The following is a 13,752-nucleotide window of genomic DNA, read 5'->3' on the forward strand; positions in this document are numbered from 1 at the left end:
TGTGGGAGGAAACCGGAGAACCCGGAGAAAACCCACATGGACACGGGGAGAACATACAGTATATGTATATATATGTATATATATGTATATATGTGTATATACATATATATATGTGTGTATATATATATATATATATATATATATATATATATATATGTGTGTATGTGAAATATATGTATTTGTGGTCATAAGAAATGCATTTTCTTTTTATGATGGTGTGATTTAACATTACCTACATCTTCTATGCAGAGTGGCGGATCTTGTTAGCTATGGCACAAGACATTGAATGCCAGACCCTCCTGCACTTCTCCTCTACAGTCTTGTTTCAGGGCTTAAAAGGCTGTGCTGAACTTTTTGTTTAGAGGCTGCTTTTGAGCAGTATTTTGCCTTGTAATACTTATATGCATTTTCCTCAAATAGCAATTAGAGATATTTCAACCTATTAGAGTTTTATTATGTATCAGGGCCATTAATCCATCCATCCGTCCACTGAAACAGATTATTTAAGTGTGGGGTTTTTTTCAATATAACTTTCAGATTTTGAGATTTTAAGTGCAACGAATATCACACGCGGCTTCTGGTCAGATTTCTTATCAGTCTATTATCCGGTACCACTACCTTAACTACTAACTACTAGCTTATTTCTACTATAACTACTTTTGTCTTTAGAATTTGGATGTGCATCAAGTATCAGAATGGGTAAAAGTCAGGCACACTCAAAAGTTCTTGCAAATGGTTCTATTTAAATACTAATACTTAATAGTTGGGTATAAAGTCTATGTAGGAGCTAGAAGGAAACAAATGCACTTTTTCAAAAAAATCCCATAAAATGGATTGCTACAGTACATATAACACATCGGTAAAATGCATCCTATTAACCTTTGAGCCAGCATGCTCTGTGTGAATCTCTTGCTTTGAATTTCGTGCTTTGCTACATGGCCTGCATGTGCAGATGGCTTTGGCTCCTCCATACAGTGCTACAGGGCCCAGTCTGTTTACATTCTTTTAGTAGAATCACTGGGCTACTGCCAACTCTGAGCTTCACATACACACACACACACACACACACACACACACACACACACACACACACACACACACACACAAGCTAGCAGGTGTGGTTGTAGAGTCCCATTCGTTGGACATATGGCTCTCTGTCAGAGTCCCTTTGTTTTCTAAAGGTCCAAAATTCACCAGCTTACAGCTGATTCCTGTTTGAACTGGATCCATATGAACTTGGGGACATACTATAATACATTGTCCAGAGTGCAGGATTGAAAGAGACTAGATTTGATACTCACTATGATCACTAGTACAATTCTTCTTCTGGAATTGCAATATATCAAAATATATTGAATCCTTACCCCTGTATCATGATATACCACCAGCCCATTCACAGCCCTAATTTAAACATATACTTTATTGTGGTCCTTTATGGAGAGATAGTAACTTAACTATAACACAAAAGCATAAATAAATGGTTTTCTTTAAATTATAATGCTAATGATAAGGATGGTTAATACTGTGGAAAAGTAAAATCAACTTTACTTTTCAATGTCAATATTACTCATTATACAAGAGAGCTGTAGGAGCTGAAGATAAAGCGTTATTCATATTCTTGTTGTTTGTCACCTTTTTTTCAGGTAAATGAGTATCTGAAAAACATTGTGGCTCAGGAGCAGAGGAAGAGTGAGAGGAAGAGTGAGAGGAAGAGTGAGACGCAGAGTGCAGAGCCTGCTGGGAGTCCTCGGGTGCGTGTTTTTCCTTTGCCTTCCTCTCTTTCCCAACACTTGACTAACTTCACATGAACATGCAGATGTCACCGGTTTAACGGACAGCTCCAAACAAGCTAAGTGAAATCCTTGGCTCCACTTAATAACCACAACATTTTCCCTTTGACTGACAGATATTTGTCCGGGACAACTTAAACATCTGAGAGCAGTGTCTATAAGAATGTCTTAAGCCCTTAAAACCCAGTTACCATTGCAGAAAATCTCTCTCACATACGGTATGTCTGGGCTTTCAGTGAAGCTCGGTCTGTATTTATTAATAGAGAAAGAGAGAGAATGCCAGGCTACATCTTCAACATCATAACAAGTTTATCAACCCTGACCACTGTACATGCCTCACTCACTTCATTTATTCCGTAACCAGCAGATCAGTGTTCTCTGGTCTCATTAGGCCAGCCGTCATTTAGTGTGAGGTCACCCATGTTTAGGGTCCTGCCCGCGGTCCAAATCGGTTATATAACCGAGTCTGGTATCAGCAGTGATTTCTAGTGTGAGTGTTTGTTATCTGGAGTTGTGTGTGTGTGTGTGTGTGTGTGTGTGTGTGTGTGTGTGTGTGTGTGTGTGTGTGTGTGTGTGTGTGTGTGTGTGTGTGTGTGTGTGTGTGTGTGTGTGTGTGTGTGTGTGTGTGTGTGTGTGTGTGTGTGTGTGTGTGTGTGTGTGTGTGTGTGTGTGTGTGTGTGTGTGTGTGTGTGTGTGTGTGTGTGTGTGTGTGTGTGTGTGTGTGTGTGTGTGTGTTATCTGAAGTAACCTATGTTTGGATTCTGTAGTTTGACCCTGTATTTGCAATAAATAATTAACTGATCCTCTGAATAATGTACATTTACTAAAATAATTCAAATTTCAGAAAGAAAATAGCACTTATAAAACTTCAGTCAGGTCTGTGTTTTTGTGTCTGTGCTGCATTTGATATTTTTGGTTGGGCAGTGAAGGTCTCAGTTGGCATAGAAACCACTACCCATCACCCTGACACAGCTGAGTGATGAAGAGGGAGGAGGGGGAGGGGCAGGTGGATGATGTCACACTCATTCTTCATGCTTCTGCGTCTCACCTCTATATCATGTTTTATGCAGCACCAGCTGTTTTTTTCGGAAGGTAAACTCACCTTTGTGTCATTTTTTAATAAATGCAATGTAATGTTAGCAAGTCTCAGTTCCCCCTGAAAGTCCTGAACCCCTTCAACTCATATTAGATAACCTCAAGCAATGAATGTTGACATTCATTAGAAGCAATTCAGTCTCCTCTACCTTCTATTATTAATTTCCTTTTTTTTCTACATTTCAATGTCGTCCTGCTCTTGATCCTCATACTCCACTCCTCTACTTTCTTTCCAGCTTTCTCACCCCTACTCCTGGGCAGGCAACACACTATGTCACAACACTGTCAGTGATGCTGCTTTGTGGAAATGTTTAGAAAGTTAAAAAGTCTACCTAAGGGAAAATATTTTGCATGCTGAGAGCTCAAATGCACAACTGCAGCGTGTGTGTGCGCACACACACTTCAACCATGTTAGATGTTGATATGAGCAGTCAGTGTGCAGACGCAGCACTGCATGCCTCAGCTATCCCACACTGACACACACACTTTTAACTGGGAAAGCTGCATCAAAAATAAGTGACCAATCATTCCATCATTATTTGCTTGTTGAAAAAGAGAACTCTTTCCAATACAGAGGAGTCTTTTGACAGTAATGTCAGCCTTTGTGTCTCACATGTGGAGCCCCTCCTGCTCATCATGTTACCACATCTGTTTGTTTAGCCCCCAAGCCTGAGAGCTGGACCTTCAGTAACCTCATCCCTTAGCCTGGCATCACCAGACTAATTATAAATGTGTTTTAGTCTGGGCCATCTCAGTTCATTTCTTGATTTCAACTGTGCAGAGCAAAATGCTTCTGGACACAATTGGATAAACCTACAATTAATCAGAGCCATGGATCGTGACCTACAACCAGTCACAGCAAAGAAAAGGGGGGGCTTGCTAAATGGATAACAATGGCAGCAAACGTTCTGAAATTATATTGAAACAGTACACTTAAATGAGTTTCTGGAAACATTTTATGCGAGAAATAGGCAAAACAGTAACAGAATATTGAGTCAGATTTGATCAGCGCCGCCTGGTTTGACCTGAGTTTTGTGAAAGCTTGCACTGAACAAACCTGCAGACTGGATGGTGACGCTGTCGGTCATTGTCTTAAAACCACCCAACATGCAATTAACGGTTGTGATTTATCCATGCAACATCAAGCCGCTAGAAATCTATATGTCTATATGGGAGAGGCGCCAGACCTATCTGCCAGATCAAAGGAGTTTAGAAGATTTATCTGGTTTCCAGACAAATCATCCCTAGTCTTGCGTTGCCAGACCTATCCCCACAGCCCTGGAGAATGGTTTGCAGGACTTAACATTCTGGTGTAGGGAAAAATAAACGCTCAGGCTTGTTTGTATTTCTTTTAACCTATCGCCATTGTTTATGGCGGAGCAAAGTCATGGATGCTACAGTGCCAAATTAATAGGGTAAGACCTGCCATCCAGCGTGTGAAAGACATGCCGGTTGGCAAAGGCATTATACCCGCACCCAGACCACATCATCCCTCAGGGCAGCTCGTGTGGATATGTGTGTGTGGGTGAGGGAGTATTTGTGTGTCCTCATGGTGACCCTCTCTTTTTCACTCTCTCTCTTATACTTGTCTGAAAAGTCACAGCCATTTGATGACATAGTTCAGCACTTTCAGATAAATTAAAGTACTTGTTAGTATGTCTGCATGCAGTTGCTGAAACAGATAGTGGAAATTATTTTAAAAATATCAGAAAAAACAGTATTGTTCATTGCATTATAGTTGTGAAACTGTATTAGCCCATTTTAAAACCATTTTGCATGTTCTTTACATGGGGGTTATTAAGATTTGTCTAATTTAACACCGGTGCTGCAGACAGGAGACATTGCATAACAACTCCTTGCTGTGTTGGCAGTTGCAGTCAGCATCTTGGCTATTTGAATGTAATGATGACTTTGCCTTCATCCTAGTGTTTTCTTTTAATCGTCATTTCAGTGTTTTAGTTTATATTGTTTTTACATATGTGTGTGAATTATAAAATGGCTGACGCTTTCTAACAAACAAACAAAGCCTAAGCATTAGTGTCCAAATTGTGCACCGCCTTCACAATAACACTTTGATTGGCCCAAAAAGAGGCGATGAAAGGGGGTCTTAGAACAACTAATTTTGCATCGCCAAAAACAACACAGAAGAACAGAAGACAAAAAGCAACTTAAAAACTGCAGTAATATGCAAAACTAGTGCACTACTGTTTTGGTTTGGTTTTGCTGATGCAGAGAAACTCCATCAATCCTCCCTCTATCCCTCCATCACTCCCCACCTCCCAATGCATCCCCCCTTCTGTCTTTGCTGTAAGACTGCAGTGTGAGTCACACAGGCAGCCTCTGTTTCAGTCAGACGGATACACGTACCCTTCCTTAGACAACAATGTCAGAGCTCACCGGGAGAACAGTGTTTTTATTTTAACTTACTGTACTGTACCAGTACAGGGGTGAGGGTGGGTGGGGGCTAGGTATGGGTTGGAGGGGGGAGGCCTGCGGAGGCCAGGTCAGGACAGAGAAGTGAGGACTAATCCTTTTAAGTTGCAAAAGCTGAGCTGCAGCTCAGCCAGACATGTCTGGCTTCAGAGGATGAACTCTCATTGGGCTACAGAGAGAGTTGAAAGGATGATTGAAGTGGAGGTGCGTGCGTGCGTGCGTGCGTGTGTGTGTTCTGTAAGGAGATGATGGATGAGGGCCTGACTGCTCCACAGGGGTTTGATTGGTAGTTGACTCTGTTTGACCCTGCTAAGACCAGTCTCAGATCATCACTTTAGATGCAGATAGACATTGTGTCCTTCATGTTATCTTATTAAGATATAAGTGAGACAGCAAGGCTTCGAGTTGTGAGTTTTTACAGACCCCATCATTGAAAGTTCAAGTTGACACCTTAATAGGTGATTTGTTGGCATTAGTAGCCATTTGCATCATCAGAACACTCTTTATCAAAAAGCCCGGACTCACCTCCAGTTCAATCACTGTTACTGTCTTTGGTTTAAAAACCATGGTATTAAAAGCCGTTAGTACATTTAATGTAATTAAAGTGTTATTGATCAAGGATTATTTCTTTAATCAGATATGTCAATACCAAGCCGAACCACAGCGATTTCCTGGTTGATCCAATAAGGAAGTGCCATAAACTGCAGTTTGCCGAGTGGCCACTAGGGGCAGGTGTCATAATAGAGTAATTTATCATTGACCCCCATGTTAAACAGGGAGTTTTGACAGCATAGCCCATTTAAGGCCTGGTACAAAAAAAACATTCTAGTCTGTACATTTAGGTCATATCTCCATGACAGCACTGCGGGGGGTGAATGTTTTTGTACCAGGCTAGTTTTTATTTTATTGGAGGTTAAAGTTTATGAATTTAACCTTTAGCAGAACTTTCCTGCAACACGTAAAGAGTCACATGCATGCTGTGATATCGGCATTCCATTCAAATAGATGAAACTGATTAACTATTATGGTGTTTATTAGATTACATCACATGTGTTCCTCTGACGGCATCAGACTCTTACTGGGGACTGAAATTACCATTCAGAAGACTATGACGCTAATCAAATCAAGAAAATCCAAGGAAGCTACAACTGATCTTTTCATCCTCTTGCTGTCTTAATTATTCATTTTGGAGGTTTCAGTACAAAGCGGCTATATTTTCTCACGAGTCGTGGCTTGCCCTTTGAAGATGAGCACTTGCCAGCCATTTTTGAGTGCCACTCACATTTTGGTTCTTTGATACTTCTAGGTATTGTCGGAATTAGCTGTTAACTGAGGCAAGCCTCTGATGTTTTGAGTCAGCTTACATTGTCAATGGATAGCTGACAGTTTGGTTACATTGATGCAGCAGGATTTTTATTTGGTTTCTTTTGTGGGTATTACACTGATGCTCTTCTCTTCAGTGACAATATGAAGCATTTCCTAATTTTGTTGGTGCCATGCAGTGTGCGTTATTTCTACGATTCGTCTCAGCTATTTAAACTCACACAATTGATACTTTTCGCAATTTCTCTTCTTCCTCCGTTATATTTTCTGTATTTTCATCACAGAGTAACATTAGACAATCTGCCTCCTGTTTACACCTGCACGCAATGCCCAGTGTGATTGAATTGTCATTGAATATGTGTTTTCAATGGGGTTAGTATGGACGGAGACTATTTCTGATACGGTGCTAAAACATTTTGTTTTAAAACAAAGTAGTAGTAGAGTAGTAGTAAAATGTAAAATTGTGGCTATACCCTTAGATGCTGATACTGGCTCAGTCAAGCTACTGATACTGGCTCAGTCAAGCTAATTTAAATTATTGCTCTTGTTCACTACTAGTTAGGCGCTGTTTTATTTTAGAGAAATTATGATGATATGAAGTAACCTAGATTTGGTCAGTCAATAAGTAAACTTTTATTCTGTAGACATAGGAGCATCAAAAGCCTGAGATACACACGCAAATCTTAACACCACATTAAACTAAACACAATTTCAGGGTTATTTGAGTTGTGTGGACACAGGTCCTCTTCCTTTGATCTCACTGCTGTCATGACTTTCCTTGTATTACTAATCGCATTACTAACTAATCTTACTAACAGGTATTTTCTTTGTTGTTGTCTTTTTCTTTTACTGTGCTGCTGCAGTCACCAACCAAGTGGTACATGAAGCTTGTGCCCGTAAGTCAACTAATCAGTGCTATGCTCTTTCATCTATGTATCCATAGTGACCGTCTCTGCTCCCTCCTGCCTCTCTCTGTCTTGATTGTCATCTTTTTTCTCACGTGTGCACATCAACATGTGACTTCACTGTTACATAAACACTGCTTCTCTCATGCCCTGTTTTGAGGGTTCCCTTATGCTGCATCCTTTACTGTACACTAAACAATATGAAAAGACATTTTGAAATTGATACACATGTAATTATTTGCCGTTAAGATAAAGCAGTATAATGAGATGTACTAAAAAAAACCTACTCCCTTATTCTATATCTTCTCTATAAACTGCAGTTTAGTATAAGGTAACGTTTCTTGAAATCTGTGGTATATAGACATTAGGAAAATGTGCACAGAAATTTTGATAATCAATCATACTTCCTTGTATTTGCCAAAGTGAAGGTTCTTTTTAGTGAAGGTGGACACCCTTGGGGAATCACTGAAGAGGTCCCAAGGGATTAAACAAAATAAATGAAAAATAATTAATTTTATTAGAATTCCATTTCAGAGATGGGATCTCTGGGAGCATTGTGTGTTTACGAGTAAAGTCATATGTATTTATTACGCAGCTTTATTAAATACTCAATTCTCTACGGTCTGTTATTTCTGAATAGCAGACCGCTGCTATGAAGAACAGAAGACTGCTATGGACCAGTTAGTTCCATTGAAAACACTTGTGTGTTTTGTTCGCTTGATATTTTACTACACTCACTGTGGCTCCAGAACCATTTAATTATGTGCATACATGAGTAAATCTAATGTAGTTTAATGTCTTCTAAAGTGTTTGTCGCTGCTTTAAAGAGGCAGTATATATCCAGCTTTTATGATGGTTACACAATTAGACATAACTAATTTTGCAGCTGTAATTAATGATTGAAAGACGAAACAACAGGACATGCCTGGCCCGATAGGTACTGTAGATGTAGGCAGGTTAATGTTGCACAATGCAGTTTGGTTTATAGGTGTGTATTTTATGTTATGCAGGCTCGCTACAGGAAGGAGCAGGCCTCGACCCAGCTGGTTCCCTGGATCCCCCCAGTGGACAACCTGCTGAAAGACAGCACGGACGGCTCTGCCCTAGGTGCTCTGCTGCACTACTACTGCCCTCAGCTGCTACCATTGGACGGTAAGTAGCTTACAGTTGGTTTGGGTTAAAGCTAGACTGTTGTGTGTTGGTTTGGGACAGGACGTCCGGAACTCAGCACAATGTGTAATTTATAAGTAGAGGTTTAAGAGCTCAGCTCTGTTGACCAAAGCAAATAAAATTGAAAAATGCTGAATGTTTCCAACTTTTGAAAGTCTCTGGCCCTCAAGCTGTTTCTGCCCATGAAGACCAAAATGGTAAACATCTATTTTCAGAACACATATCAACAGCACACTAAAAATCCAATTTTCAAACCAAAACACAGCGTACAGTGATTCTCTCTCTTTAAACAAGTGTTTTTATAAATGTTCAGCATGGGGGAAAAAACATCTGAAAAGACTTTTCGATTTTATTTTTGACAAACCTTTTCTACCTATGTTAAGAGATTTGATTTTTACTATTTTGTCCCCTGCCCCTTAATGGATCATTCAATAGATCAAAGATCAGTCACAAACAAAAGATGCAACATAATCACATCACTTTGCTAATGAAGAGGGCTGTCAGTGGGCCCAACACACACACACAAACACATTTTTTTCAGCTGAACTGAAAACATCACAGGGACAAAAGATCAATCACCCAACACTGTTTCCTCTTTAAATGTAATAACAGACTGTTCCGCCCACAGGTTAATGACATGCAACACACTGTCATGATTGGTCAGTCACAAACTATAGTGCTTCAACACCACACCAGTTCCATACTAAAAGATCCTCAAAAATAAAATCTACTGCACCATCTCTGATCTTTAACATCAGTCTACTGAAAACCGCCGAGCTGTGAGTTATAACCACAATCAAAAAATCCATACACTGACTCCTGATGGCTCCCTCTGTCCTCCCAGATATCTGTCTGAAGGAGAACATGACGCTGGCTGATCGGCTGTACAACCTGCAGCTCATACAGGACTTCTGCAAAGACAACCTGAACAGCTGCTGCCACTTCAGCCTAGAGGACATGCTCTACGCCTCCTCCACCATCAAGGTACGTCCCAACCCTGGCTGCATTTTATTTATTTTTTTAATTTATTTTTTGATTCCATTTAATGTCATTTATGAGCGTGTGAGACACTAGTTGTTTTTTAGGTCAAGCTTGATGATAATTGAAAGACATTCAGTTGTTTCTCATCAAAAAAATCTGCTTACATGTAACCGATGCTTGTACAGTATTCTGATCCTGTGTGGCTGGTGTTCAAAGCTTCTCTCTGCAAACCAATTCTGCACTCTGAAATTGTTTTTACAGTGATTGTGTAAAGATTGTTACAGTCTTGGAGAAATATCTGCCAGAATTGAAACCGCTTAACTACTGACTTGTTGAAACTGAGCCTTTAGTATGCCAAATGTGTATGTGCATGCCAGCAGGAAGAAAAAATGCCAATTGTAGTTAGTAGAAAAACCACCATCTAAAAAAAATTGAGACCTCCCATGAAATGCCGGTTAACATAAAATCCAAGCAAGTGGTGGTTCTTTAAAGAAATATCCATTCATTCATGGGTTCTTTTTTGACAAAACTGATTAGAAAACCATGTGGTGTGGTTTCCAGTGAGAAGGCTAAATGTAACAGGAGAAATAAGCAGCTCTGTATGGCCAGTGTGGTGAGTCATGCTGTGGAAAAACCATTCAATCCAAAGGATCTGTCCTCACCCACCACAAGCCTGGAGAGCTGCACTCCCAACTCACGATTCCCCCCCATGTCTGAATGCGTTTGTTTTTTTACTCTGACCTCACAAACTCTTTCCTTTCTTTTATTTTTAAAGTCTTTATTCATTCCCCGTTTTATTTCCTTTCCTTTCTTGATTTTTCTTCTCTAAACTTTCTTGCCCTGTAGTAATTTCTGTCTTTCTTCCTCTTTTTGTTCCTTGTGTTTCATTCTTACTTTTGAATGTGATTTTCCTTATTCTCTCCCGTCATACTTTGTCTGTCTGTTTACTGGCCTTTTTTATTCACTCGTGTCTTCCTCTGGGCTCTGGTTCCACTCTTCCATGTAGTTTCATCTTCATGTTGTTTTACGTGGTCTGGTGTTTGTTAACAGCTCTCAGTTTCGTTCTTCTTGCTCAAAACCAGTGTTGTGGGATTTATGGGAAACGAGGTCTTCCATTTGGGAAACACATGCTACTTTTATACATTGTTGCTGTGTTGGCTCTAAAAGTATTGTTCTAGTTGTGTTTGTGAATGTATTTTTGTCCGCAAAAAAACTTTTCATCAAATAGCCACCTTCCCAACAAAGTCCCAAAAACAGCTACTCTCACTGCTCTGATGCACAAAAGGTGCAATCTGTCTGGTGGTGGTTCAGTGTAACTTTTCGTCCGTGCTGTGTGTTTGTGTTTGTCCCTGATATGTCCATCTCTGTTTGTGTTATTCCCGAGAGCTGCTTATGCAGTAGAAAAGCTCATGCGTCTGGATGATTTTGACAGAGAGCTGTTGTCCTCAGCACAGACTGAACACAGGTCACTGAAAGGACAAACATCAGTAGGCTGTCTGAACTTACGCCACATCAGCTTTTAAGCCACATTAAACTTAAAAACATGCTGTTTCCAGTCCAGTTTTAGCTATGTTGCCATCCTGCTTTAGAGAGCAGTTTGAACACACAAAATTTAACACATTAGTCGCCTGAGTTGAATTGAATACATGGACTTTCTACACTGAAAACTTATGCAATAGTGATGAAAATAATTGATTGGACGGGTTTTGCTTTTCAAAATTATTACATATGTTTTGCTTCCATCTGATGCTAAAACGAACAGAAAAAATAAAATAATTAGACTTAATTCTGTTATCAAACGGAGACCTGGAGTACTGGAGCCAAGATGTGAAACTATAGTAAAGCAGGTGCTCAGTCACAGAAGCAGCAATATTGATATTTGTACTAATAGTATAGTATTATATATGTGTAAAAATAAAAAATAAATAATTGCATTGTGTGAACCAGCCATTAGCAGTACTTTGCAGACACTGAATTCATGAGGAAAGTAAAAGGAAAAAAATCCCAGCAGGGCAGAGCCGTTGCCTAAGAGCAGCAGTAAAGCCAGAACTGCACACAGAACCATCCAGATTGAGTAACCTTGACCTTGTTTCCAGGCAGTCACACTCTCAGTAGCTGTACACTGTGGCCTGTCATACTAATGGAGACCTTATTACATAGATTGAGCTGAGACATTAATGGGGAGGGGGAGTGAGAGGTGTTGATGTGGAAGAAAATTGGAAACAGGAGAGAAGAGACGTGGTTGAGCGTTATCTCTTACACCAACAAAGAGTAGATGGAAGGGACTGAGGGGGGGAAATGAGAGAAAGAGGGACAGCATCTTTTCAGAGTTTGAGGATGTGTTTAGACATGCCCATCACTGAAGCATCCAAGCAGACAAACACACAGCATGACCAATATCACACACTGCTGAAAGTTTTCTTGTGCTAATCCTTCCATCAGGTGTGATAGATCTGACGTTTTCCATTTAGAGGGAAGAACATAAAACTGTAGGGAGAACCACGCAGATATTAATCAACCAAAATGCACCATTGTATGTTAATTACAACTGCAACATATTGATTAAACTGGCATTTATCTAATAATGAATGAATTGTCTTTTCTAATAAATTACTACAGTAATTATTCAGATGTCTTGTTTTGCCCAACCAACTATCTAAAAACCAAATGTTCCGTTTATCATGTATAACAAGGAAAAACAACAAATCATCATGTTAAAGAAACAGGAAAAGGGGAATATTTTCCATATTTGCTTGAAAAATAACTGAAACTTATCAATTCTCAAAATAGTTAATGATAAACTTTCTGTCGATCATCTGTCAAACAACAAAGTGATTATATGTTTTAGCTCTAGTGTGAATACATACGCTGTTAAGAGTTGCAAAGTTAAATGTCTGGTAACCTAAATGAGATAGGTCATACTGTATGGAGATGCAGTGATATAAAGAAGACAAAATGTAAGAATTAAAGGAGATACCTCAGTTCAGTTTGAACATGAGGGCTAGAGAGAGTAGCTGGCATGGGTTAGAGTCCCGGGTGCAGAAAATTGGAATGGAGCAGATGTAGTCTCGCGGCCTGAACATTTGACGACTAAGTGAGCAACTTTGTGTTGAACACTGCACATAAAAACCACCCGAGTTAAAGTGTAATTACTGCGCAAAATGATCCCATGGTCTGTTTCGGAACTTCATTTATTCATTCATCGTCAACCACTTGTCCCTGTCGGGATCGCGGGGGGCTGGAGCCAATCCCAGCTGACATCGGGCGTGAGGCGGGTTACACCCTGGATAGGACGCCAGTCTATCACAGGGCACATGTAGACGGACAGAGACAGACAACCATTAACACCTAAGGGCAATTTTAGAGTCATCAATTAACCTGACAGGTGCATGTCTTTTGAATTGTGGGAGGAAACCACAATTCAAAAAAGTGAAACGCTGTGAATACTTTCCGGATGCACTGTATAACAAAAAAAGTGACTATTTCAATCATGTCTTTCTATAGGCACTGTATGCAAGTCCACATAAATCGCAACATTTTGTGTGTTTGGTGAAAACAGGATGAGTACACACTACATTTACTAGGCGACAATTGAGTAGCCTTCAGTACCCAGCCCCCATAGCCACACATTACGAAGGACCTTTTCTTTCCTAATGGACACCAGGCTATAGTGAATCACGCCAACCCACTCTCATTTACTGGCTCTCCATTTAATTAATTCACAGCACATCTAAATTGCCATCTGCGGATCCAAGAAGGAGAAATGAAATTCACCAGCTTTGGGCTTTTGCCAGCGCTTTGCTTCTCCTTTACCAGGAGGTTTGTAGCAGCAGACGTGCTCAGATTGCCCCGAGGAAGGCAATTAACACACTTACTGTAATTCATAAGCCGCCTCTTCAACTCAGCTTTAAGTTTGCCGATCATCCACAGTCTGACTATTGGATATTAGCAACGAAGAATGTTATTGTGTTCCCCTGTAAGGTATCAGCTATATAAAAAAGTGGTACCCTGTCTTATGAAAATAGACGTTTGAACCTATATTGAACATAGACTGG

At 40.0% G+C, this 13,752-nt stretch overlaps 1 protein-coding gene across 1 annotated transcript in view; it reads left to right on the plus strand.

The window, feature by feature from the left end:
• The window catches only part of camsap2a (calmodulin regulated spectrin-associated protein family, member 2a), a gene marked incomplete at its 5' end in the record, with an annotated part of 48,688 nt that overhangs the window by 20,792 nt on the left and 14,144 nt on the right, over positions 1 to 13,752 (plus strand). Inside the window, 3 exon segments of the mRNA XM_083911111.1 lie at positions 1,644 to 1,751; positions 8,557 to 8,698; positions 9,561 to 9,700. Of these exon segments, the coding sequence (XP_083767237.1) occupies positions 1,644 to 1,751; positions 8,557 to 8,698; positions 9,561 to 9,700 (390 nt within the window).

The sequence above is a fragment of the Echiichthys vipera genome, assembly GCF_963691815.1.
Source record: "Echiichthys vipera genome assembly, chromosome: 3".
In the NCBI taxonomy this organism is placed as follows: Eukaryota; Metazoa; Chordata; class Actinopteri; order Perciformes; family Trachinidae; genus Echiichthys; species Echiichthys vipera.